Source organism: Hippocampus guttulatus, chromosome 16 (genome assembly GCF_054856545.1).
Source record: "Hippocampus guttulatus isolate MCC_2025c chromosome 16, RoL_Hgut_1.0, whole genome shotgun sequence".
Taxonomy (NCBI): domain Eukaryota; kingdom Metazoa; phylum Chordata; class Actinopteri; order Syngnathiformes; family Syngnathidae; genus Hippocampus; species Hippocampus guttulatus.
In genome coordinates, this window is record NC_141276.1 from 8,555,463 (window position 1) to 8,582,773 (window position 27,311).

The 27,311-nt window shown below is 44.0% G+C and overlaps 4 protein-coding genes, 1 long non-coding RNA gene and 3 other non-coding genes across 9 annotated transcripts in view; 5 read left to right on the top strand and 3 right to left on the bottom strand.

Moving 5' to 3' along the window:
- cdip1 (cell death-inducing p53 target 1) lies at positions 1-3,641 on the top strand. 2 transcript variants are annotated; one of them, XM_086133785.1, is made up of 5 exons: positions 2-127; positions 1,180-1,348; positions 1,430-1,606; positions 1,743-2,028; positions 2,268-3,641. In XM_086133785.1, the coding sequence occupies exons 2-5, from the start codon at positions 1,273-1,275 to the stop codon at positions 2,377-2,379; spliced, it is 651 nt and encodes a 216-aa protein (XP_085989911.1). In that variant the 5' UTR covers positions 2-127; positions 1,180-1,272; the 3' UTR covers positions 2,380-3,641. The 2 variants fall into 2 exon arrangements, with proteins under 2 accessions (XP_085989910.1, XP_085989911.1); XM_086133784.1 differs by having other exon boundaries at positions 1-127; positions 1,180-1,606.
- polr3k (polymerase (RNA) III (DNA directed) polypeptide K) lies at positions 3,642-4,558 on the bottom strand. The gene is made up of 3 exons (XM_086133788.1): positions 4,287-4,558; positions 4,127-4,214; positions 3,642-3,904 (listed from the first exon to the last, which is right to left on the bottom strand). The coding sequence occupies exons 1-3, from the start codon at positions 4,395-4,397 to the stop codon at positions 3,777-3,779; spliced, it is 327 nt and encodes a 108-aa protein (XP_085989914.1). The 5' UTR covers positions 4,398-4,558; the 3' UTR covers positions 3,642-3,776.
- The window catches only part of LOC147192914 (uncharacterized), a 27,443-nt gene continuing 4,416 nt past the window's right edge, over positions 4,285-27,311 (bottom strand). Inside the window, exons 5-11 of the long non-coding RNA XR_015103269.1 lie at positions 25,222-25,288; positions 24,613-25,004; positions 23,621-23,832; positions 16,778-16,845; positions 16,543-16,701; positions 13,336-13,428; positions 4,285-5,355 (exon numbers count right to left, since the gene is read on the bottom strand). This is a non-coding gene — a long non-coding RNA (uncharacterized LOC147192914). The remainder of the gene's footprint in view (positions 5,356-13,335; positions 13,429-16,542; positions 16,702-16,777; positions 16,846-23,620; positions 23,833-24,612; positions 25,005-25,221; positions 25,289-27,311) is intronic.
- Positions 4,977-6,784, top strand: LOC147192915 (small ribosomal subunit protein uS17). Its single transcript, XM_086133786.1, has 5 exons — positions 4,977-5,058; positions 5,362-5,502; positions 5,693-5,768; positions 6,280-6,409; positions 6,615-6,784. The coding sequence occupies exons 1-5, from the start codon at positions 5,044-5,046 to the stop codon at positions 6,736-6,738; spliced, it is 486 nt and encodes a 161-aa protein (XP_085989912.1). The 5' UTR covers positions 4,977-5,043; the 3' UTR covers positions 6,739-6,784.
- On the top strand, positions 5,540-5,623 carry LOC147192916 (small nucleolar RNA SNORD35). The gene has a single exon (XR_015103335.1). It is a non-coding gene; the product is annotated as a small nucleolar RNA SNORD35 (small nucleolar RNA).
- On the top strand, positions 6,456-6,535 carry LOC147192917 (small nucleolar RNA SNORD35). The gene has a single exon (XR_015103340.1). It is a non-coding gene; the product is annotated as a small nucleolar RNA SNORD35 (small nucleolar RNA).
- Positions 8,001-8,072, bottom strand: trnae-cuc (transfer RNA glutamic acid (anticodon CUC)). Its single transcript has one exon. It is a non-coding gene; the product is annotated as a tRNA-Glu (tRNA).
- The window catches only part of lfng (LFNG O-fucosylpeptide 3-beta-N-acetylglucosaminyltransferase), an 8,957-nt gene continuing 6,162 nt past the window's right edge, over positions 24,517-27,311 (top strand). Inside the window, exon 1 of the mRNA XM_086133783.1 lies at positions 24,517-25,021. Within this exon, the coding sequence (XP_085989909.1) occupies positions 24,614-25,021 (408 nt within the window). The 5' untranslated portion in view covers positions 24,517-24,613. The remainder of the gene's footprint in view (positions 25,022-27,311) is intronic.

A 27,311-nucleotide genomic window follows, 5' to 3' on the forward strand; every position in this document is an offset into this window, starting at 1 on the left:
AACAGGTAAAAAAAATGATTTTACGATATATTTTTTTTAACATCGCGTGTAAATCCGGTTAGCGGACGTCGGAAGTAGTCGTACTGTGAAACAATTTACCACTCGCATCGCTGCCTTCCAGCGTAAGGTAATAGTTGTCAAACTCGTTACTAGTTACAATATTTTATTTATTACTATGTATTCGAACAACTATATGAAAACATTTGCTTTGTTTGTTGTGCTAGTACATCGATTGTTTGTCTTGCGCAAGTAGAGCCACGGCCATGGCGACGCGGCTTACGTTAGCACAACAAGCTATACTCATCTGAGCAAAACACAACCGTTGGGCCATGAGGTGATCTTACATATCGGAAAGTGTACTCTAGTAAGAAAAAAAAAGTAAAAACGACTGCCTCTCTTTGTCACAGCAGCCTCTGTATGATCGATTCTTGCGTCAGCTGTCAACCAGCTAGCATCACCAGCCGCGATTGCTGCTGCGGTTGATTTATTGCACGAATGACGTTGTAATCATCATTTGGAGACCGTGAGGCGCACTGATTTAGATGTTTTTTTTCCTGAACCTATTTCCCCTTTCGTGTCGATTACGTAAAGGAAGTTATCGGGGGGCTGCCTGCGCTTGTAAGCTTTGAGCTGGATAATCTCAGGATTTAAATAAAACATCAGCTTGCTTGCTAGCTAGCCGCATTCGTAAAATGAAACAGAACACGACGAGCATAACAATGTATCATAACAATGTGGCGTAATATCCAAATTTAGTAAAGTAGTGTTCAATACTCAGAGAATTATGTTGTGGTGGTATAAACAGAATAGAAAAAAAGTCAATGTTTTTCTCATGGAAACAGTTCAAACAAGTCAATGTTTGCTCTTGGAGTGTATTTAAATTAGATCTTCAAAATATGAGGTTCATTTCTTAGAATGTTGCAGCGCAGTTCCACACCACCACTGCTGCTAAACCAATTGACAATTTCGAATCAACTATTGTTTAAAAACACATTTAATCTGTGGTTTCACGCAGATGTAATGCATGTACTTTCTATACACACAAACAAATTTTATTCCAAATGAAAACCTTTGTTAAAAGTAACATCTTATGTTCTTACTTGTCTAACGTGTGTAACGAGAAGTTAACCCCTCTGTGAGCAAGTTTACAGCTCAAACTGTTTATCTTTTGTGTTGTAGCAGCGTGAAAGAATCACTTCGAGTTCTCCGATTAGCGGAGCCCTGCGTCCGACACATTCACCATCCCACCAGAGTCCAGTCTCTCAGGCCACTATGTCCAGTGATCCTCCTCCACCTTACCCTGGAGGTCCTAGTGCTCCCCTCATCGAGGAGAAAAACGGACAAGCAGGTACAATTGAAATCTGTCGTGTTGATTGGATATGCGCAGTGCAGCATATTGCTTCATTTCCTTTGTCTTGTGTTGAAACAGCTCCTGTAAGAACAGGGCCCCCGCAGGGTCAACCTCTACCTCCCGAGTATGGCCCACCCCCGTACGAAGGCCCGCATCCAGGCTTCCTTCCGCCACATGTACCCGGAGACGGGCCCATGCCGATGCCCATGCCTATGCCGATGCCCATGCCTATGCAAATGCCCCCGCCAACTCAAGGTGACTCGCAACATCTAATGTACTACTGGTTCCACACCACCCACCAATGTGTTTGTCTTTGAAAATGCACACGATGTTGATTTAACGTCAACTAGTTTAGTCATGCATTTTATTTGCTTTCTTCTTTGTCATGAAGGTGGCATCTACCCGCCGCCGCCGCCCGGTCACTTCCCGCACCCCATGCCGGGCCACATGGGCCCCGTCGGCCCCGCCCCCTTCGTGCACATGGGCGGCCACACGGCGACCACAGTGGTGGCCCCACCGGGCAGCGCCACCACGGTGACCGTGCTGCAGGGCGAGATGTTCCAGACGTCGCCGGTGCAGACGGTGTGTCCGCACTGCCAGCAGGCCATCGTCACGCGCATCTCCCACGACATGGGCCTCATGAACACCCTCTTCTGTCTCTTCTGCTTCTTCGTGGGGTGAGCTAATCACAGAAGCAGCACTTGGTCTTTTCATTCTACAGATTCATCAGCATAAATTAGAATTTTTAAATTATTTGGGGCTTAAGTACTCTTGAATGGAGAAAGGAGGTCACCACATGCCCTCTAAAGCCTATTTTCCTGTTGGATTATAACAAAATAACTTCTGTCGGCTATTTGAAAGATTGAATGATATGAGCTTGTATTTTGAATTTCTATTCCAATGCCGTTCCTTTCAGGTGCAATCTGGGCTGCTGTTTGATTCCCTGTCTGATCGACGACCTGAAGGATGTGACGCACACCTGCCCCTACTGCAAGGGTTACATCTACACATACAAACGTATATGCTAACCACCACTGAGGTTCGCTCGCAGCACTATTCCCCCCTTTCCTATTCCCTCCACCTTTACGTTTGCAACACTGTCTTTGTAAACCGAGTTAGTATGTTGTAAATATCTTTCACCTCATACGTTCATGCAGAAGTTCGATGGGCAGCATTATTATTATTATTTTTTGGTTTCCTCTTTTGTCAAAAGTGAAGGCTTGTTACGATGTTACATGTGTAGATGAAGAAGTCATTTTGTTGGGAAGGGCTGTGAAACTGGTCACTTTATCTGAACTGATCTGTAAATCTTGCCCCGTAGCAATCTTTATTTTCTGTCTTATTTATCGGGAGTATGTTTAAACATGTCCATCTCGAAGACTTTGAAAATTTGTCTCCAGGTCACTTTAGCTTCTTTACTGATCCCTTCTTGAATGTGAACATTCCCATCTTGATGTTTTTGCTTTTTTTCCCCCCCTTGAATCATTTTCATGAGTAATCTTCCAGGCTTTTTTTCGGTATGCACAAAAATGATTGACAGCTGAGCCTTTCCCCTGTTCATGATGTACTTCAAGAAAAAAAACAAAGACAACATTTGCATTTTAAGGACAAATTACCCTCACCTAAAGTCGCTATAGTTGAGACTTCTTTGGGCTTTGTCGTTCACGAATCCCTCCATAGGTGCACTTAAGAGGAGGAAGTTACTGTTACCAGTGTGTGAATCTGATCTCATTCTAGAATGTATTGCCGCCAAAACTGTCGGCCGAATGTTGGTCACCACCCCAGTCAACAGGTTGCTTGTGACAGACGAGAATGTTAAAGAACAAGTTAGGCTAGTGTCATGCTCATGTTTTAAAATGATGCTCACAAGCATGTTGAAAATAGGAAGTAGCTGCCAAAACGCGATTATATCCAAGTCACAGAGTTGCATCGTGATGAAATATTCCGATTTCAAACAATTCTTCGTCAACAGCATGCCCGCATAAGTAGTTTACTACTTCACAGGTACTGCGCATTGAAATGATGCAAAATGTTAAATAACGCCATGACTAAATGTGCATTCATTTCATTTGCATCTTTTTTTGTTTTTGTTTTGAGGCTTGCAAAAATGTGCAACTATTTAAAAAAAGGTTTTATTACAAAGTACTGTATATGCCATTGTGATGGTTAAAAATTGCCAGTGTGCATTGCTCTCAATGTGTGTGAACTGTATAACGATGTTATGTCAAATTTGTTTGACAGTTGTACATAGGTACTATTTTATCAATAAAAATCAAGTACATCACTGAAATGTTGTCATTTGGAGAAATTATTTATAGATGCATACGATCATCGAGAAATGAACAGCTGAGCCCACATTTGAGAACAAAATAAAGAATTATTTCCACAATCTGTGGGTCAAATTGCTTTAGTGATAAATACTCAGTTAATCTCTCCATCTGTGTCCGCATTGGACGTTGCAGCATTTGTAGAAAGTGGTCATGGGTTCATCAGCAGATCTGGTCTGAATCTGCATGAAATATGCCCGAGGATGCTCACACTTTGGACAGGTTTCTGTATTTAAAAAACAAAAAAGGAAATAAATTGTCACCTAAATTCTTGTCTTGACAATTGGAGGACTGAATAGAGTTGGAAGACATAATTGAATGTCAGACTGCATATTAATGAGTCCCCTTTTACAGAATTTACAGTACAATATAAAGACGTGACGAAAAAAGTGTATCTTCCGACTACAAGGGATACTTACGGCAGTACTTATTTGTCATGTCAACTCACCTGCAGTGGAATCCACGTTTTCCCAAGCAGCAGATCCACCCAAAACGTCATCCACCTCCTTTAACTTGGGATACTTTCTGTTGTTTACCTGCAGAAAAATACAACGTTGATAGAATTTACCCAAAAGGTTTGTCATATGAACTGCACGTGTTCGACTCACCTTTCTCGTGACGTTGTGTATGTAGGGGCAAGTGTTACATGCAAACCTCAGGCACTTCTGGCCTTCTTCGACGATCAAAACATTCCCGCAGGTGGGACAAAAAAGAAGCATTTTAGCGAAGACCCAACGCTACTAACAGCTACACAGAATATCTAAAAAAAAAAGTAATAATGATGATAATAAAATGCCCGCGATGATTGTAATATAACGCTAGTAAAGATGCTAGCACACGAGTTTTGATTATTTCTGAATCAAAACACGAAAAGTGAATAAGGCGCACTTTCTTTTAGATACCGGTCAGAAACAAGAGGTCGGAACCATATGATAACCACTTCATTATATTTGACGGCGAAAGATAAACATTTCTTATGTTTTTTAGAAATATCCCAAAACCTATTGGGGAGGTTTTTAAAATGAATACTTGAAAATGACACAAACTACTCAAATTTGATTACGAAGACATCAAATATCATGTCTTGATTATACAACGACACGAATGTGTTGTTTTATGATTATACCTCTGACTTTTATTTTTTCTATTAATTCTCATTATATGTGCTGTATGCTCTTGTATTGATTTTTCGTGTTTCCTTGAAGAATGTTTGTTGATTGTAACGCTACATTTTAATATAGTTGGACATAATGTCGTATCCCCCTCCCCCAAAAAAGTACTTATGGTGCGTCATTTCTGGTAGATCTGACCGACTTCCGTACGCTGCGCCAATGTTCAGGCCTCTTTACAACTCGGCTGGCGAAGATGGCGGACGTACAAGTATGTAAGAGAAAACGGCCTGGGTGTTGCAAACGACTTTTTACGTTTTAACCAACACACAAGCCCAATTTTATTTAATATACATTCGCATGCGGTTCTTAGAACGCGCTATGGGTAGTTTTTAGAAGCGTAGTAGATATTTTAGATGAGAGATTTGTTGGAACTCCGCTTACCCTCGTGTGACGCGACGCTAGCAGCCGGATTGCTAACGCTTAGCCACCATCACGTTCTCTGTAGCTCGTCTTAAAATCACTTCTGTCGTTGTTCTTGGTCGTGCTGTGAACGCGTGCTTTTGTCCTGCAGACCGAGAGGGCTTATCAGAAGCAGCCTACCATCTTCCAGAACAAGAAGCGTGTTCTGGCCGCTGATGGAGGCAAGGAGGGCAAAGAAAAGCTCCCCCGTTACCATAAAAGTGTCGGGCTGGGCTTCAAAACCCCAAGAGAGGTCAATTTTCAAGTCCTGTTCAAGAATTAATTCAGTCTGCAAGTGATGTTTTTCTCACGATGGTCTTCCTAGCCTGCAGGGTTTTGACGACGACGCCTTTTGGCAAAGCTGATGCGATTAAATGCTATCTAAAATGTCGCACTGAGTTTAATTAACTGGTATTAAAATGCTTGTTTTTTTGTCCCCTCAGGCTATTGATGGCACTTATATAGATAAAAAATGCCCATTTACTGGAAATGTCTCCATCCGTGGCCGTATCCTATCTGGTCAGTATGTTAAAGGCTATCCAGTGATGCTTGTGAATTGAATTCAGTTTATGCTTGTAACACGAAGCACTCATTAACGGCACCATTGTATTATGTGAACTGTTTATTCCCCCATCAAATAACAGGAGAAGTCAACCAATCTCTTTTTTTCGTCAATGGATGCTACAGCTTCTTGTTGACTTTGAAACTTAGCTTGTAGCCGACGTGTGCACATTTCGAGCATGGGTGTCTCTGATCCACTGGTGAAAGGACACCTTGATTCTTTAATCTCCAACTGCTTTAAACAACAAAGCGTATGAGGGAAAAGTGGTTAGGACTGCACGACTGTCCCTGTTTTATGTTATTAGTTGTGTTCATTATTTTACTTAATGTTCATGTTTTATGTTATGTGTTGAGTTTATTATTTTATGTCAACTGTTTTGTTAAGCGCTTTGTTACAGCTGCCGCTGTTGTGAAAGCGCGATATAAATCAGCATGTATTGTACTGTTGAAAATTGTTTGTGTTGTGCAGGTGTGGTGACGAAGATGAAGATGCAGAGGACCATCGTCATCAGACGGGACTATCTCCATTATATTAAAAAATACAACCGTTTTGAGAAGCGGCATAAAAACTTGTCTGTGCATCTGTCACCATGCTTCAGGTACCTTCAACCCAGTCTTGGATTTCCCCAGCTCAATTTTTACCTCTGCACATGATGTTTTTCTCACGATGGTCTTCCAAGTTAAACTCTGACGACATCGCCTTATGGCATTGCTGATGCAGCCTTAATTCTTCAACAATGAGAGAAGGTTTGGTTATTTATTTTTTTTGCTAAACGTTTTTGTTCTTCCCCTTCTCTAATGCAGGGATGTCTCGATTGGAGACATCGTGACGGTCGGGGAGTGTCGACCGCTTAGCAAGACAGTGAGGTTCAACGTCCTCAAGGTGACAAAGGCGGCTGGTGCCAAGAAGCAGTTCCAGAAGTTCTAAGACTGGCGAGAGAAATGTCACCTTTAAATAAACTGTTTGAATATGATCTTAGTTTTGTGTTTTATTCTTTGAATTGCATGGCTAACATCCTACCAGTTTGGCAAGATATGATGGGCTAAAGTATGCTGATTAGTCACAACATTGGGTACATCGATACAATCTAATGAAAGATGCCCTGTACCAAAGACTTGTGTTTATCGAATTGCCACTCAGCCATCATGGATTATTGTGCTGTGATGACACTAAACTGAAAGGTGTTTAACATTTTGGTTAGAGCTGTCAAGTGTTTAAGATAAGAAAACCTTTATTAGTCTCGCAATTGAGAAATTCCCAATTCACAGCAGCGAAATTATGAAAGGAAGTAGAACAAAATTATGGAGCTGCTGGAAAGGCAGCCACTCTCGCGGCGCCATTTTGAAGTCAATAACAAAAAGTAGACATCCAAAAGCTAGTCATACTGTGCTTTTGTAAAAATGAGCTATAACCTGTAGAAATGAGATCACTTTGACCGTTTTGAATAAATGTCAGACTGTTGGTTGTCTCAACATTTTGCAGTTTGCTGCTATTTTCTCTCACTCATGAATATATGCATAAACATTTCCAGGGATTGGAATTGAGTGTCAAATGTGACATGGTTTACTGGACATTGAGCATGTCATTCTTCTAAAATTTGCAATTAACGCAAAAAAAAAAAAGTTTGGTTGCCACGAATGGTGTCTAAGCATCCAAATACTAGATATGCTTTGAAAACAGTTTGTAGCAGACGTGTGCACATTGCAAAGTAAAAAGGACACTTTCATCCTCTCCTCTTTCATCTATAACTGCTTCAAACAACAAAGCGTATGCAGGAAAAGTGATTAAGATTGCACGACTGTCTGTGTCCGATGTGTTATGTTGTTTTATTTTGATTTCAAGATGGCGCCGCGAGAGTGGCTGCCTTTCCAGCAGTTCCTATTTATTTTGTTCTTCTACTTGTTCCTCTCATAACTTTGCTGCTGTGAAGTGGGAATCTCTGCATTGTGAGACTATATTGTGAGACTATTAAAAGTTTTCTTATCCTGTCTTATCTTATTACCTATAGTACATATTTAGCACTGTACACAAAAGGAAGGTGACTCAGACAAATAATGTACTGCGATTATTTCTGTTGTGTGCATAGCATTGACGTTGTTGCTTGTCTTGTAGGCATTAAATAAAAATATACATGTACATACGAAGTGCAGCAAACGTATTAAAAATACGCGGATATCAAGAAAACGAAGTTCCCTGACCGGGAATCGAACCCGGGCCGCGGCGGTGAGAGCGCCGAATCCTAACCACTAGACCACCAGGGACTGATGGCATGCAATTCGTATGTCACATAATATAGAATCTTGATCTGTAGTCTTTAGGTCGGCCCTTGACATCTTTAAATCAATCTTTCAATTCATTAGATGTCAAGTATGTCGAACAACTTTGTAATGGAATTACTGTGTATCTACTTGTCAGGAAGATGCAGTTCTCAAAGTGAACACACGAGGTAGCTAGATCGCCATTTCAACCTTGAAGGAATATACAGTATAAACACCAAAAAAATAATGACTTTTACTTCTATTATATTTCGACCTTTTTTTGATTTCCTTTTTTTTTATATATCGTGTCAATATTTGAATATTTGTCTTTAAAGAATAAAACGAAACAGAAATTAACTGTACTTCAACATATGCCCGGTGACAATATCAAAGCAACATATGATTTTACAATGGCCACTTCATTTTTTCCCCCCCAGAGCTGTATTGTTCAATTAACCCTGGAGAACCCACGGGGTCAAATTTGGCCCCTATAAATTCTGCTACTCAAATGCCACCCTTAAATCCCAAAGGGTCAAATTTGGCCCTAATCCTAAATCAGGATTAAAGCATTGAATTTTTGGAAAAACATATATTTTGGTGTTCAGTGAACATCCATCCATCCATTTTCCGAACCGCTTGATCCTCACTAGGGTCGCGGGGGGTGCTGGAGCCTATCCCAGATATCTCCGGGCAGTAGGCGGGGGACACCCTGAATCAGTTGCCAGCCAATCGCAGGGCACACAGAGACGAACAACCATCCACACCCACACTCACACCTAGGGACAATTTAGAGCGTCCAATCAGCCTGACATGCATGTTTTTGGAATGTGGGAGGAAACCGGAGCACCCGGAGAAAACCCACGCAGGCCCGGGGAGAACATGCAAACTCCACACAGGGAGGCCGGAGCTGGAATCGAACCCGGTACCTCTGCACTGTGAAGCCGACGTGCTAACCACTCGACTACCGGGCCGCCTGTTCAGTGAACATATAACAGTCATTTAATATATAATTCATCATTTTCCAAAGAAGAAAAGGGTTCTTGGGTTCTCCAGGGTTAAAACGTCTGACAGATCTGAATATCAATAATCTGCATACATCGTTGAGTGTACTGTCCAAGTAAAATAAGTGAATTCAACTGGCAACTCAATTCGCATGAGATGTTATTTCCAAGATCCGCATCAGCGTTGTTAATGCCTCACTTGTTTGCTTTTGTTGTCTTTTAAACGAGTGTGTGCTGTGTTGTGATTAGGGAGACGCTGGCTGTGACTATGTGACCTCTTTCCTATTGTGCACACCGACCGACAAGCGTGCTGAGGGCTCAATAGAGGCGGAGCTGCCGATAAGCACATGCAAATGCTTCAATAGGCAACACATGTCATTTGCATGTGCTGGAAGCCTTGCCACACTTGCTGAATTGGGAATCGGGCAAGAACCTCCCTTAAATAATAAGCCTCAGGCCTTCTGTCCTCTCTGGGCATTATTATAAAGCTACAGTGAACATCAAGCCAGCTACATTTATATCTTTGCTCTAGTTTTTTTTAAAGAAAATAATTCAGAGTAGGGTCCCAAAACAAATTTTCAAATAGGTGAATTTCTGAAAATGTCAGAGTTCACTGTGTATGCGAATGATGCAGATATAAAGTGGTTAAACTCAGCTATGTTAGAGCTCATAATGGCCGCTTCCGCTTCTGGCAAGAAAATATTGACCTAAAGTGTAATGTTTTGGCTATAGACTGCTCTTGTACTCAGGGGTTTTCCTGGTGCGGGAGGTTGGGAGGGTCTCCAAATAACAGGCAACTCAGCAGGCCACATGAATACATCCTCCCACTGAGTGTTTGCTTGGGGGCAAAGGTCTGATTGACCCCCCCCCCCCCCCAAAATGTCTTTATAAATGCAAGCCGGCATTCTTTAAACTGTTTGTTAGTATAGCTGCAGCTTATCAGCATGTTTTCTTGGACGCATTTCTCAGACAGTCAACACAACTTTGCTATGTTTGTAGTGTTACAGTGGACAACATTTTTTCAACATCATATTTACTGGATAAACGTGCAAAAGTATCGGACAGTTGTTGTTTTTTTTAAATTGTTGCAAAACAAACATGGCAATTATTTGTCAGATGCAAATATAATTGAAAATTATTCATATTAAATATACATCTTTTTAATCCATGTGTCCTCCATTTCTACTTGTCATTCTGTTCAAGGTCATATAAATAAATAGACATTTATTTTCATACATATTCTGACTCTTGAGAAACACAATGTTAAATTTGGTACCTCCCTGACAGTGTCAATCAAAATGATCATAATTGACTTTGTAAAAACATAAATTGGATGTACTTCAATTTCGCAGGTCTAACAAATGTTGTGTCTACTTTAACAGACCAACATTCCATTGGGCAGCCGACATGCTGACAGTCAATCAGTGTCATGTGGCGCGTTAGCAGTCCCGCTAACTCGTACGCAGCATGCTCAAAATGCAAAAGGGTTGAGCCCACGCTGACCTTGATCAAAACACAGGCCTTCTGTAGCCCCAGCAGGGGTTAAGGTGTTTGAGATTGAGGGCATTGGGGGCGGCCAGTGGGGTCGTAACCCTGCTCGTCATCCGCACCATCAGGGCACCGCTGAACAGATGGAGGCTACGACATAGCGCTTGGCCATGTGATCAATGTGACCCGCTATTGCCTTGTCTAACTTTCGCATCAAGGCAACAAGTGTCTTTTCACATTATTGCATAGGATGAGGCATTTTGTGCTAATCTTGTGATTGGATCTTGATTTGTCAAAAATGTGTAAATGCAAAAAGATGTTTATAGTGTGTGTGTGTGTATGTGTGTATAAGCATTTTTTAAGATTGTCAATCTAATAATATAACTGCTCAACTCATTTTTAAATGACTGTAACAATATCAATACACCCCTCCCCCAATATGCTAGCTAAAAGTTGTGTTTTTACAAGCTAGGACATTTCTGGTACACACAACAAGATGTCTGTGGACTGCACAATGGTGTCACAGTGGGGTCAAAACTCCACATCTGGACTTGTCATTATCATCTCTCCTCTTCTGCCCGGCGACAAAAAATTGCCCGGCGATGTAAACACACACGTACGTACGTGAGCTACACTAAATAAGCGTGTCGAGATCTATGCTTTAACGATCAAAGGGTGCCGGTCACGGTTATCGTGTCCTAACTGATTTAAAATGCTTCTCCAGATGTCTCCATTACTCCGCATGCTCACATTTCGGACTCGTAAAAGTTTTCTGACAAGCAAGCAAAATGACCATATAGGCAGAATTCAGCATCATGCACCACATCAGTCCGTATCAATTCCCTTAGCGGGTTATTTACGATGGTAAGCGTTTGTGCCACCTCAAATTTGATGTGCTGTGTATTAATGACATACAATTCAAATTCCACATAGACATCTCCATTTTAGGCGCCATGTGTTAAGCACATCAAAGGTTCTTAAGGTTCTAAACATGGCCGCCACGCGTTGGCCTCCCTGGGGTGGGCGCACCTCATGACTTTGCACACGCAGCGAGGTCTGGAGAACATTTATAAGTGATTTCAGAACCTTATTACTGACAGATTGGAGTGGGGAGTTGAAATGCATTCATGTATGATAAGCAGCAAACCTCAACCTAACCTTCACTTTGTTGAACCTAACTGCACCTCTAATGGTTACCTTAAAGCTAACGCTAAACTCAGTGCGTGTCATAAGTTTTCATGCGTGACGGACTGTCTACAATTACTTTTGCTGCAATTTGAAAATGGAGTCACAGGAAAATAGCGTTGCGACGTTGCAGATGTGAGGACCAATCAAAACTGCCATGAAGTCTCACATGATCATTCACGACAAAAATGACTTTTCCAGGTATGAGTGATCTCGAGCTAGCTGCCATCAAGTCGTACCAATAATATCGTATATGCAGCACGGTAGACGGGCGGAGAAAATCATTCCAAAATCTATTTTAGAATAGCAAATAAAATGCTGGAGGGGCTTAACTGGGGCTACACGGATTTCCAATGAGGCGAGAGCACCCCCGTAGCCTCGGTGTAGCGCCATCTCTGGTTGCTGACTAATTTGTCTTGCGATTTTCCAGTTCAGTCACGCTCATGAACCGATCCAAACTTCAAACCGCAACTCTAACCCCACTCGAACCGCAACCTTACCATTAACCCTCACCCTCACACTTGGGATGGCGTGCTTTGACCTGACCTCAATCACTCAACCCAACCTGAAGCTTCTTCCACCAAGATTCCAGGATAACGAAAGACATCTCAAATCCTGCAGCTTGCGCTTCTTTGTTGTCAAAGATTCTCCTTTGCGCCTGTGTTTGAAAGTGCAGCAAAGGCGCCGCAAAGTGGAACACTTGAGAGCACAAAAAGGTAACAGAAGAAAGCCTGAGGAAAGGCCCCGCAGCCACACAGCAAGTTTGTGTCACCGCACTGAGCGGGAATTCAGGCCGGCAGATGGTGGGGCCGAGACCCCCCGAGGGCCCCGAGGCAACGCTACACCCTGGGACCCAGATACCTAATCATACCCATTGAGTCGCTCACCTGCTGCTCGGGCCGCTCACAATGTTATCTCATCTCCCCTGACCTATTGTGGGCTCCCGTCGGTGGTAATGACAAGCCAGGGGAGCCCCTGGCCGGCTGTCCCCGGAGAGAGGCGGGATCATGGGAAACGTCGGCGGTAATCCATTCCCTGCGTCTTCTCTGCTGGATCGTGTTTCTCATGCTTCTGTGTGCTTTGATTTAGGCGGTTTATGCTTGTTTTTGCATGTGGACGTTTGATGGTTTGAGATAGGAGGTGATAATCGGCGTGCTTGAAACTGAGCATATCCCAGTTAACCAAACCAGAGTCGGACGCAAGTCGCGTTTCGCAAAGTTTGTTGGTTGTTTCAGTTGAAGGGCTAAAATACAACCAAATACTTTTTGACCCCAAAAGGCCACCGTAGGTCTTGGTGGAGGAATGTTAACGAGTCCATGAAGACATTTGGAAGCATTTTTTCATTCCAGAATGCAAATGGTGGATCCAAGCCATCCATCCATCACATACGTTCACTTTTACAATGGAGTCAGATACTTTTTAAGCCTTACTTTGCTTTGAGTTTATGTTTCATGAGCCATTGTTGTTGGGTCACAAAGGGAAGGAAGTTAAACCGAGACGTTCACGGCAATACAACGAAGGGGGAAAAAAAGAACAATCATACCGTTTGGCCACAAAAGAGAACTAAGAGAATGAATGGGAAAGAAACTCACCTCATCACTGTCACTTGCTTGTCTTTGTAGTCACACGAGCAGTGTGGAAGGCAGCGGTTCTGTGTCAGCGCAGAGACTTTTGCTGGGTGGCTGCTGAAGACATTGCAAACGTAATTACACAAAGATGCTTAGTGACTGTAAAAATACTGAAAATTTGTCATGAGAATTGCCTCCGATTTTAGAGGAAGGAATTCCTCCTCTTCTCAAATGAAAATGGACCAAAACCAATTTGGAATGATGCCAGAGCCCTCCATGGTGGTCATAGCCCCGGTTTGACCTCGGGGGGTGTCCGCTGATAACCCTCGTGTGTGCCATTGTGCGCCTGGCAATCCGAGCGGTCGACCGTGTTTGTGTCAAACATGATGGCGATAACAGCCATTCCAAAGCATTCCCAAAAGAAGAAAAAACAATCATAAATTCCCATAAGAAGTCATGCAAGTAAATCTTATCTTCAGAAGAGATAGCATCTCTTAAAGCCCACTGGGAAAAAACAAACAAACAGGACACAAATAAATATACTATTCTATAAATATTCACAGGCATATACTTTTTATCCTCTGCAAAGAGCGACAAACATTTATTTATTTATTTTACTGAGCAATTGTGGCCATCTCCTGCACGTATCTGTGTATTATACTGCCCCCAGGTGGCAAAGGCGCACACACCAGGAGCAGGACAATGTCCATTGAATTGAAGTGAAAATGTGACAAAAATTGTTTGATTTCTTTAGATTCTATTTATTTGTGTCATTATCGCATAGTTTCATAAATACTAAAGAGTTTACTGTTCTCATATAAACACACACACACACACACACACACACAAACATATTGAGTGTATTTTTTTGGAAGGCTGGAACAGATTAATGGCAATTCCATTCATTTCAATTGGGAATTTTGATTTGAGATGAAAAAAAAATGTTTTCAGTTACAAATGTCGTCACAGGACAGATCAAACTCAAGGCACCACTGTTTTCAAAATATAGATTTTCCTTGAATATTCCCAAATTTCATTGTATTCTATACAATGACAATAAAGGCGATTCTGATTCTGATATAGCTAAGTGTTTCATACCCTTTTATGCTACAAATTGGACATGCTAATGTGCGAACGAGCTGTTCCCTGGGTTTTCAACTTTGATCCTTGATTCTAGAAATGCCAAATATAAAGACATGACTGTGTGTGGGGGTTTTTTTCCCAAAGGGAAATTTTAGTTCAGTAGCATTAGCATCACTGCAATTAGCGTATTAATCAAGTTGCACATGCATTGGTTTTGGCGTATAATGTGACCAGATGTTCAGAATTTAGATCCTATGAATGCATGCTTTCATTTCCACAACAGTGCTGCGGGAAATAAATCAACTCCGCTTGAAGCACCGATCAGTCACATCTCTTATCAAGGAATCCACTTGTTTGCTTTTCATTCACAGTGGAAAAAACAAGGGAGGGTGATTTAATGAGACACGCATGGAATAAAAGAAGAAGAGCGGGAGTGGCGGGGGGCGGGGGGGCGTGAGTGATCAAAGCTGCTCTACCGCATCCTCGCCCAGTATAAACATCACAGCAGAGTCAACTTCCTCTGCTCGCACTGCTGCACACACTTCCTGAGGGGATACAGCCACGGCATCACATTGCACGGCGTACTCTGTGAAAAAGCTCCCATCATTTGTCCTCTCGTTACTCTCGTGCTTCTATTTTTGGTCACAGACGCCAGGACACATGTCTTCACTTAGTAAGTAGTTGTAAACAATACTGATGTGACTTTTTTTGTTTGTTTTGTTTGCTTAGTGATTATGTTCTGTCATCATACACTTTGATTCAACATTCTTGTTATTGTCTCCTTTCCAATAGATCAGATTTTTTTTTTTTTAATAAAACGATGTGAGCGCATCAAATCGAACCAAATGATTCACTTTGGAATATATCGAGATGCGTATCGAATTACTGGATAAATAGATCTTCGAAAGAAAGGACATATGTACAGTGCTGCCAAGTTCATTCAAATGTATTTCAAATGACAACAAAAAAAAGTCCCATACCCTCCTGAACTCAAATCAAATCGTACCTCCACTATCCCAATGAGTCCCATTTCCTTGAATCGTTTCGCACCCCACATATTCAAAATCGTATCAAATCGGACTTGAAACATGATATCCCAGCTCCAGGACCGCCTGACAAACAAACACAATTATCAAGATTTTCTTTAGCCGAATGCACTAATTCGATTTTGTTCATTGGCTTATTTTTGATTGCCGGATTTTCAATGCAGCAGATTGATATCTCCTGTGGCCTCATTCCAACTGCAACAACCCTGCCGACCTCCAGCGTCCATACCCTCAATGACCGCGCGGCTAGTGGGAAAAATATGCCACGTACGGCTAAAATTGAAGATGTGATCGGAGAGGGGCGGTGAATGGGAGAAGAGTAGATACGTGAGAGTTTTTGCAGCTCGCGAGTCCCACCCAGGGAGGCCGGAGAGGAAGCAGTGCAGCTGGAGGTCAAAGTTAACAGGCTCTCTTGATAGTCCACTGTTTGTCCTCGCATTATTCAAGTCGACGCCAACACACTGAAAAGACCTTGACCTTGGAGTGAGTCCAAGGACTCTTCTCAACCAGGGCGTTTTTGTTGGTTCCCTTAAGGAGATGATGAATGCAACAAAGCTTGTGGAAGAATAGTTTTAGCAATAACGGGCATTTCAATATGTGGCATGAAGGTTTAGTCATCCCCAATTAATGACATCCCATTCGCCAGCTTTATCAAAAATTCTGCATTTGCAAAGATAATAGTTTTACTGTCAAATAAACATAAAACAAAGAGAGATGCAAAAGTGAGCGCGGCCTTCCTTATCTACGGCATTCTTGGCACACATACGTGTTGAATTCAGTTAAGACCGTGGAGTCACATATTGCCACGTGGACTAGGGAAAAGTCGCCGCCCTACGTGAGCGCGGCTAAAATATAAAAACAAGCAACCATTTTAGATCGATTAGACCTTCTTCCGCATCTGGCAGAAAAAGCTTTTAACGGCCAGGTGTCGATTTTTCTGGATTCAGTTTAATAGTTCGATCGGTGAAAGTTCCCAAGAAGTTTTATTGACCCTTTAATTTCAGAGCAACCTACTGAGTCACTTTCGAGGAGTTGAGAACGTACTCTTCATTTGTCTCGGCATAATTTTATCGTACCCCCCAAGTAACACACGTAGCTGTACCTAATAAAGTGGTCGGGAAGTATCGCTCCGTGATGCTTTTTCCACCGCAGGCGATGCGAGCTCGGTTTGCATCTCGCAGACGTCAAGGAGTCTTCCTGAAGATGTCCAGGTCGGGGTCAGGGACAGTGACCCGGGAAGTCGGGAGCTTTTCCGTCAATACTGCAGAGACAAAAGAGGAGTCAGGGAGGATGGCGAACCGTTTTCCTGCTTCTGTTATTTTGATACGGGGGCCTACCTGTTTTGCTCTCTGCTCACGCACTGATGAGGCTTCCATGTTTGCATTGGCTCGTGAGCGTACCTGGGCTTTTTTTTGTTTTTGGCAACAATGGGTTCAGTAAGCTTCATCAGCCACTTTGCTCGAGTCTGACATTGACACTCGACAGGACACATCATTAGGTACACCCGCATATTCACTCCCTCTCTACACACACACACACACGCACACACAAATATATTTTGTATACTTTGTTCAGTCTTCTAAGAGGTCTGACTATTGAGGAATTCCCAGAAGGTTTACAAGGAATGTTCCCCATCAACTGCATATGGAATGAGTCTATGCATGCTTTTCTTCATATTCCTCCTGATTGGAGACACGATGGGCCCCAAAATGCATATCTAATCGCGACCCTCCTGAAGTTCAAGAGTACTTGCACATTCTGCCACTCCAAAAAACGCCCTCACATCTTGACCCGGGGGTTTTGACCCGGCTAATGTTATACAAAGCATCCATGAGAGGCCAAGAGGTGAGCCTCTGACCTGCCAGCATTATTGTCGCAACGGCTCTTTGTGGTTGATCCAAGAACCCTTGGAGGCCAGGACAATGGGCCTTTCACAACAAAAGAAGACTGGGAGCTATTGTGCTTGGAACCTCTGGAAACAAGTCTCCCTGGGCCATTCTGATAAACCTCACTGATGGGATTGTTTTCTCAAGAGATGAATGCAGCAAAACAGTAAGTTCTGGTGATAAACAAGGAAAAGCATTAAAAGGAGACAGACTGTACTTTTGTTTTTTTTTGGGGGGGGGGGGTCTCCCAGGTGCCGTAATAACATGTCTCAACATATTTTTGTCAACATATTTTTGCCCCAGGATCAAGAACTATGTTCATTCTCGGTTTCCTAGGACCTATAACACAATTTTGTTTGGGGGATTTTGTCTCATGAAACCAAAGGTTCCAATCAGTATGTATACATTCCCAACCACACCCGAAAGGTTTCTCGCCCTCAAAAGCACTGCAGGGTACACCAACGGTCCTCCAAAAGTACTCAGTTCTGGGGTTAAAATGCACCGTACCCCCAGAAAGGTCACTCTAAACAATGAAAAGTTCATCCAGGCCATAGGAGAATCTTCATGTGACTGGAATAGTCTCTTACAAGGGCCCAGCAGGCGGTGATGCTGCCTGTCGCTATGGTAACCGCTGCTGTGTGTCATTAGAGACGTCCTCGTTTGCCCTGACCCCTTCCCACAGTGGCGGCACACTTCCCCCCACAACCCCCCTCCCCCAGGGAGATTTTGCGCGCAACATCTGCCCTGTCTGACACCCCCACCCGCGACCACCACCAGCCCTTAACTGATATCCCTCCCCCCTCTAAAAGGCTGAATAAGACCTTGGTGGATATCCACAAGCACCTGCTGAGAGTTGTATTCATTTATTTATTTCATTGGGACAGTGCACATTCAACAGTGTAAATGCGGCGGACTTAGCATCAATGCTAATTTAATAAATGCTAGGTGAGAGGTCAGCGCGATTAATTGTTGTACACCAGACAAATGCCGACCTCAGGTAGCATTAGTACGGTATCTAGCTAGCTAGACGGTTGATAGATCCCCGATTTGGAAGATGATAACTAATGAGTGCGATTTATTTCTTTGGCAAACAGCCAAGAATTGGCCTCAGCTAGCGTTAGCATCTGCTCTACTCCCATTTCCATAAAGCTGTCTCTTTATTAAGCTTCTACTTCAGCTCTTGTGACTTATCTTTTGGTGGTGGGGCTGAGCGTTGAACACATCTGCTGTCTCTGTGTGAGGCAGGTCTGCGAACAGAGGTGCTTTCATTGAGCCCAGAAAAGGAGTAGCAGGGTGGGCTACTAGGGAGGGGGGGGGGGGGGCTAATAGATAGCCCTTCATTCCAATGGAAAAGGGTGTGCGGGGATCATGGGAAGAATAAGGGAAGCCATCAGTCCAGCACACCTCCTCTTTCATAGCCTCTAAACATCCGCTTAAAAGGCTTAAACAAGCTCGGTTGCAGTCTAATCAGCTTCCGCAAGTTTCCCGCCTGAGGTTGCCGATTCTTCTTTTTACAATGTCTTGTGATACACGACGACAGAAGTAACGGGTGTGTTTTGCTTTTCCTTTGGCTTTTGTTTGTGATACTTATTCCACATCTCACCACAAAATGGTAGTTATGGCAAGGGGCACACAGAGGATGTAATGGCAACCACTAGTTGCGCATTACAGACGTTCAACTGATATTTAAAACTGTGAATGACCTGGCCCGTCCGTCCGTTTTTTAAAATCATACATGGCCTTTGAGCACAAATGTTTGCCTACCCATGTTAAATAGTATTTAGGAGTAAAGTGTCATTCCCTGTTTGGGAGAAGGCAAACTAGAGTTTTCATCCACGGGAGTGGGGGGTCATTGGGCGTGGATGGGTGACAGGATGTTTACTGCAGCGCTAGGGGTGCAGCAGCAGCAGCAGCGATGGAGGACAGCGCAGGGATGGAAAGACAAAAGACAAAACAATGCCTTATTTAAAGATGGCTCACTGCTGTTTATAGAGCGCCCTCGAGGCCAAGCGGCATGACGACAAGTCTCCCCCGTCCACACGGCGCATACACAGTGAGCCCTTGCTATTAGCTGGAATTAAGGACCACGCCTGAAGAGAACGTTTGCATAAAATGCGAGAGAGTGAGTTGTTCAGAAAATATAGCTGTTAGTTAGGTTCTACTTAAAAAAATGAGCGACCTGGTTGACTGTTTTAGACGGACCGAGAGATTGCAAAATCCCAAAATCTGGGGACCTTATCCATTGAAGTGCTTATTGTGACATCTGCGTGGCAGCAAATAAATCAATTCAAACTGGGCTGAAGCTGCAAGATCACTTAACAGCTCGGATGTATTTTCTCGAATCTCGTAAATGACGCTGCCATGTGCTCGGCGCTATACCAGAGCTCACGCACACCCCACCCTGGTTTTATTGTCTACGCGCCGGCGCTGAGATCCCTCGTATAAATCGAAACAGACACTTGCGGCGCCGCTAACAAAGGCTGCCATTGTTCTAGCCCCAAAGGAGAGCATGTGCTTTTGCTAATGCCACACTCTCCGGGACAACCTTGGACATTCAGCCTTTTAATCAAAGAGCGCCGTCACGCTTGGGTGACTTCCTCCGAGGTGCCTTGAGGCTGTGGGAAAAGGGCCCACAAGCGAGTTTGGCCTCTGTCTTCGGGGCAGGCACTCGATGTTAAGGAATTAACTGTAGGGCTGTACTTGGTCGCGTGACTTCATACCGGCACTTGTTTCCAGAGACTTGGTCCAATTCCTCAGGCGTAATTTGAATTTGGTTGATGTAGGCGATATGTTTCCACTTGGTCTCTGAGAGCACATTTAGTATTTCTATTTTATTTGAATGACGTATGACTGCCAGGGATGCGTGACTGACCGTACAACTCGTGTGGGCACATTTTTGTGTTCAAGGGCCAAATTCGATTTTTTAAAACACAAAATTCATTTTTAACCTTAACCGTACAAAACCCTTTTCAAAGTTCTTGGGGCCACAAGCCGTTCATTGCCGATTCATTTAATGATATGATATTGATGAACCAACTATTTACATTGGTAAATGTAAACAGTGTTCAAAAGTTACCGTATACTTCCTTTTTTTCCATTTTGTTTTTTCAGGTACCATTCGGACAAAAGTGTGGGCATCAGCATCCAACAGATGTTTTTCTGTTTCTGATTGCAAGTCAGCGCCAGTTTGAGAAGCTTCGTAGCCGTCAAAACGCTCCAACGCGTAATACAATTCACGCATACATGGCATGTCTTAAACAAAACCTGCTCTTCGCAAACTGCACAGCAGAAGCCCTCATACCAATGCTAGCGCTCATGCTAGGTCATAAATATCCTTGAACTGGTGGCCTATTTCCACAGTTTTGTCCATTTTTTTACACTTCCTGCAGTTGTCCCGTTACTTTTGTCCGTGCCGATTGGCTAAATCCTATCGTTGACATCTCCCACGGGAAATCAGAAAAGCTCGTAAAGCGGCGTCACCGCTGCACTTTCCCACGGCTACTATCGTGAGCTTGGTTGATCCTCACCAAGGTCAGTCAAGGAATTATTAGAGGATTTATCATCAGATTTTGCAGTTACACTTAAAAAAAACCATACACAACATTCTAAATCCATATTCTGTATGCCATTAGAACAATGGCTTTGGCTAATCCATTTAATATGAGAGGCTCAGCTCGGCTGGACCTACCGCACGGGATAAACCGCTGCTCTGCTGGAGTTCTGTGGGGAGTTGATCTAAAGTCAGCGGCAAGAATGAATCCTGGTGACGAAAAGTAGGGGGAGATTCCCTGAACGGACCAGGTTGGATCATATGGGAAGAAGGAGGGAATGCTTGGTGGGAATCTATACAGTAAAATCCCGGGTCATTTCATTAAGTACACCTGCACACCAAGAGATTCATGATACCCCCCCCCCCCAAAAATCTGCGTCTGTAAAGATAATAATGCTCAGTTCTGTGATTTTATGTATATTACTATGCTTGGAGTTTGCACTGAATTGTGGGCCATGTCAAATGTCATTTTTAATATATGCCGTGGGCCACTGAAAAATTGATGGTGGGCCGCAAATGGCTCCCAGGCCATAGTTTGGATCTCGGTTGGCTCAATATTACATCGTTCAAATATTTCATTCAAAATGTATTTTTTTTTATTATTTAGAAATCATCAGTTTAAAGAGGGCATTTTAGTAGCTTAAAGAGCACTTGAAGTGCTTTTATTATCGTCTCATCATTTGAAAAATTTCAGGCACATTTCTAAAAGGTATTTTTTGTGCAAACAACACCGCTCATCACCCGACCCCCCCCCCCCCCCAATTATAAAAGGGTATGTACACTTGTGCAGCCACATCAAAGTTATTTTTAGTTGTCCCCTTGGCAAGATTCCATTTTTTCCCCCAGCTCAGTTGTATAGGTGATCGGTCCTATTAGCGATGGAAAAGGTTTGAAATAATTTATTGTTTATTTTATTATTTATTATTATTCAACCTGCCATTTGAACGGGAGTGTGTCGGACTTTATATCCACTCTATCTCATTTGAAATGAACCATTTTCAATGTGCGGATTAACATCACTTCATTACGCACACCACGTGAGAAACTACAACTAACTCTACGCCACAAGAAGGTTCAAGCGGGCAAATAACCCAAACTCGGAAGGAAAGTCGTCGCTTACGGCACATAATAAAGCCTGCGTGTCTAACAGATTAGCAGTGTGCCCTCCGCCATTAGGCGGCGTTTAAGAGATTGCCCCTCACTGTTTTCGCATGGTAATAAAGTAATTGAAGTGGCCCTGCAGGCACATCTGCTTTTCATTGCGACGGCTGCCTCATTTTGTCTGGCCTCTCATGTTGCCGTATATCACCCTCGCCCCCCCCCCCCCCCGCCATGCACGCGCTTGCTCAACAACACGGAGGTTTCTCAAAACATGAACTGGGATCCACTGGAGTTCTGCAAAAATAATAATATATATAATAATAACAATATAACAATATAGTAATAACAATAAGATGAAATAAAAGACTGTGAAGTTGAAGCAGCGCACAATTAATTTTTGCTGGTTAGTAAGGGTGCTAAGTAGCAACAGATGTGGTAGATCACAGATGGATGACCTTGAAATTGTGGCACCATCTGTCATTGATCTCTGTGGGATATACAGTGGCATCAGAGGGGAATATTGTGACACAGGCATTCAAGGGGTGGGGGCCAGTGGTAGCCAAAAATCGGAGGGAAGATTCCCATCAAGCGGGTCTTGACAGTAATCGTCCTAGAGGCTGCTAATCCTGATACACAAGGGATCCCCCCCACCCGCCCCACCTGCGGTCACCTGACCACAAGGAGTATGAAGTGGAAAATGGCTCGTTTCAAAGGAATAGAAAAAGAATTAATGGAATGCCATGAACTCTTGTCTATGAGCAGAGTTATTGTACACTTACACATTTTAATGTATGACAATTAAGCTACATGAATGAGGTTGTAAAGACTACACAGGAGCACCCCCACCCGCCCTCCATATTCAGCGTCAATCATCGGAGGTTGACGGGTGTGGTGGTCCGAGGCCCACAGAGTAAAAGTGCGCCAACAAGGGCAAAGTCAAACTGTTTGAGAATTTGACTGTCCCGCATGAGCTCAGTTACCCAAAAAGACACTCAGCATTCAAATACATAGAACAATTTAAAAACACAGGCAGAGCAGGCCAACTCCACACAGACCGGCCAGAGCTGAGATTCAAACCCTAAGCCTCACAACTCTGAGACACACCACTCGGCATTTATTTGCGCTTTTGGCTTTGAATTGTTTGTGAAGGATTCTAAAAGCCTGCTGGCACAGAGCAGCCGAGATGCCGCGGTGATTATTTTCCTTGTCAATGTGCATCGGATGCAATCAGCTTTGTGAAAACAAGAACTAGAAATTAGCAGGGCTTCCATTTAAACATCCAACGGAGCCTTCCGAGACCTCCCCGATAGTGGCGTTTTTTTGGCGGCTCACCGGAGGGAGGAAGTGAGTTAGTGTTTTGACGTGGGAGACAAGTTGTGTTTTTGCTCTTCCACAACAAGCCACTGGGTGCAAAAAGGCCTGCGAGCGCCGCACAAGAGGCCTTTGGACGAGAGGAGAATGAAGGCCACACAGATGACCGCCCCCTCCCCCCAGCCCCAACACTTGTTTTTTGCTGTCCCTTTTGGATGCCTCCGCATGCACATATGAGGACAAAAGAGCTTGTCAGGAGCACAAAGAACACTTCTAAGTTATGTCCCGCCATTCAACACCTGCAATGGAAAAGTTGTGATTCCAAAAGCCACCTTCATCCTGCAGCGTCGCTGTGCGTTGCCGAGGCTCCCAGCAGCTGCGTGTCGCTCCCAACGGGCCTTTGGTCAGCATCACTGGTGAAAGCTGCCATTTGAATAATAACAAGTGTGCAGGAATGGCCAACAGCTCTCGGTTCCTCCCTTGGTCAACGGATAACAATGGAGGCTATTTCAGCAGCTCGGACTCAGCTCACGGTCAAAGGAGCCTGAATGGAATGGAAAACACCACACAAAAAATGTAACTTTAGATTTGGATTAAACATTAAATCTGTCAGGAAGCAATGGTGGGGCTAAAGGTCAGAGCATTGATTTTATCGTTCAGCAACTACATCACTCCGGGAGGGATCATGCCGGTGGATGCATACGATACAAACACATTTTGTCATCATATCAGCACTTCACGTTTATATAAGATAAAATCTCGGATGCGATAATTTGTGGGCTTTCGAAGGCACTGATGAGATCAGTGAGAAGCTAGTCTGAAACATTTTTTTACACTCTTGTCTAAGCTCTACTTTATGTGCACGCTGTAACTATTCCGTGCGAACGAAGTAGTAATCGTCGTGCACAAATAAGTAGTTTGTGCGCCCAAAGTTGTTTTTCCCCCCCTAAAATGTCCTGTCTGGGGCTCTGTATTTTGTTTTATTTTTGGGTAAAGTACAAACGTCGAATCAGTACTTTTGCTTTGACCAGTACTGTATGTCATGTGAGTGTGCGCGCGTGTATCAAGTGAGAGTGTACATTTGCCATCTTTGTCCCAAGGCCAAAAAGTTTGAGCAGCTGCTGTATGTAAATTTTTCTGTCTTGAAGGACCTCCCAGTGGGCGTGATCATAGAACAACCTTATAAATTTGCCTTCGTGACGTCGCCGCCAGTAGCGCTTGAGCGATGTGGCGCGCGCGATCCTCTCACACTTTTTTCTTTTAAATTACTATATGGACTTTGCGTCGGAAATCCGCTGCATTCCTTATCTTGTTTAGTTTTTACCATGCTGAAGAACAACGGGAAGAAGACGGCCGTCTGCGTTAGCACCGCGGCGGTTCTCTGCCTGCTGATGTTGTTGGTCGCCGTGCGCCATCGCGGAGCTCAAGTGCGCGCGGAGAGCAGCGGTCAGGAGGACACTCGGTCGCTACCCGGGGCCGAAGCGGGGGAGGCTTCGGCGCAAGGCGGCGGGCAGAAGGGCTTCTCGGCGTACTTCGGCAAGCTGAGCCGCGGGCGCAGGGCGGCGGAGAAGCCCACTGCGCGCTCCTCTGGCTCCGCCGGGGACACCGCACCCCCGCCGGCCGAGGACATCCGACCCGATGACTTGTTCATCGCGGTGAAGACCACCAAGAAGTTCCACCAGTCCAGACTCAACCTGCTTCTGGACACTTGGATCTCTAGGAGTATGCAACAGGTAACTATGAACTTTACTGACGCTTGTAATTTGCACCATGTTTAGTGACATGATTTTCAGCACCGTGGGTACACATTTTTAAGAAAACAGCAACAAACAAACATCTCACTAAAAGTATATCCACACTGAAATAATGATAACGCTATTATTCCTTTGTGTGAATGGTAAAGGGGGCTGGGGGTTGCACAGGTTATTTGTACCTTCTGTCATCTCGCAGAAAAGCATTTCAGTGTTCAGCTCGTTCCACTAGGTCACTGGCATGGATAGCTGAAAAAAATACATGATTATTTGTTGTTGTTGGGACCTTTGGGTTGCCACTGTCACTTGCTTGGTTTGTTGAGTTTGCATCAAATACATCAAGTGCGTTTGTATAATTTCCAGCAGGGGTTGAAAATGACTGGGCTTACACAATGAAAGATGGCTGCTTCCATTTTTTTAATAACACCCATAAGTGGCAATGAGGCTCTCAAGCAACCCTATGCCCCCCCCCCCACCCCCCACCATCCTGCATGTCATTCTTTATTCTTCTCTGAGTGATGTGCCTGAGAACGAAGGGGACACTTTCAAGCAAGGGGACACCCCCTTATCCCCCCTCAACCCCCCCCCCCCCACTAGCCCCACTCTCTCTATTATGCTTCGTCTTTTTGAGGTGTCCCCTGTGAATGCCCCCACCCGGTGCAATGGATGCCTCGGCGGCAAGCGCCGACTTCCCAAAGCGCCCTGTCCCCCCTCTTTTGCAGTCCTGGCAGGAACAAAGCTGGTCTTTTTGGGATGGAGGTGGGGCTGAAAGAAAAGATTTCCCAGCACCCCGTCTGCCTCTCTTTCCATGGGAATGCGAGAGAGCCCGAGTCTGGGTCAAGCTTGAACAGAGGGATGGGGGGCTTCGTCTTCAAGGGGATGCCCATGGGACAAATGGGGGGGGGGGGTGCAAGTGTGTGAATAAGTGGCCTCACAAATATACCCAGTCAAAGTGATTTCATCCTGCAGACAGGGGTGTCACATTTACTTTAAAGTTTGCACGACTGAGCTAATAAGGTTCAAATTCCCCCCGCCCCACCCCAAAAATCACATCGAAGAAAAAAAAGGAAATGAAAGAATCTCCAGAAACCTTTTTTTCTATCCTACAACCAATGTTTGAAGTACTAGGACACTACACTAGGACTGAAATGAAGAATTGAAGAAGTCCAATAATTGGATTTCTCAAAACAATTCAAAGCCAAATCTCTGCTTGGAAGCTTCGCAGTGATCATTGTTCTGCACAGACTAATGTTACCGCAGTTGACAGCAAGACTGCAGGAAAGCATGCGGACAGAATGTCCAAAATTTTGGGATCATTTCACACATCCCGCTTTCTTGAACTCTTGAAATCTGGATGTGGTGCTTCTCTCAGACTTATTGGTACAATTGGCACAACACACTGTGGCGTTTTCGCCATAGAGACAAAAAAATCATGTTAAAACGCCGCAGAGAAATCAATATATTCAAGTTCGGCGCACTTAGCGGATGGCAAGGTAAGCAGGCCGCCGGTGGCTTCACGACTCCAGACGGAGAAAGCGGCATTGTTAGTCCATTCATACTGTATATAAGTCTGTCACCTCTGCACTCTCATTTCTCGACACCCACGTCACTCACCAGGCCAGTCACAGACGTTATAGTGTAGAGATTGAGGATGGCGACCCCAATTGGAAGCCATTCCTTCCCCTCATGTGCATACTATCGTGTTAAATAATACAAAATCATTTTTGGTAGGTCACGAGCCATGCTGTGTATGTTAGCATCTGCTGAGTCAACAAAATATTGTATTCAGTGGATTTAAAACTCAAAGAAGCCAGATGCTTCCCTCTATTGTTTTCATTTCTGGCTGTATGGTAATCATTACTGGCGCACGCATTTTTGAGACATTACGCTGGATTTGCTGAGTCTTCCCAGCATGAGTGCTTCGGGTCCCCCTTTGGGTCATCCCACAGATATCCATTTGGTTTTAGGTCTGGGCTCTGGCTGGACCATCCGTAAAGTCCTCCAAATGCAATTGTGGCCAATAAAGTCAGCCTTGGCTGCATCCAATACATATTTGGGGGACAATTTGCAGTTGCACAATTGCTGGTAATGACTGCAATGGGCAAAGTCTTGGACAGCAACAAGAGGCAAAGATGTCCTGGAAGGCAGCTGGCGAGTGGTTGCGGCGACAATAAGGAAAAGAACAAGGCCACAATGCAAGAGGGAGTTTCCAGCGGGGAGGGCACCAGGTGGTCAGGAGACGCAGAACAAAGGCGGCCATATGATGCGCTCG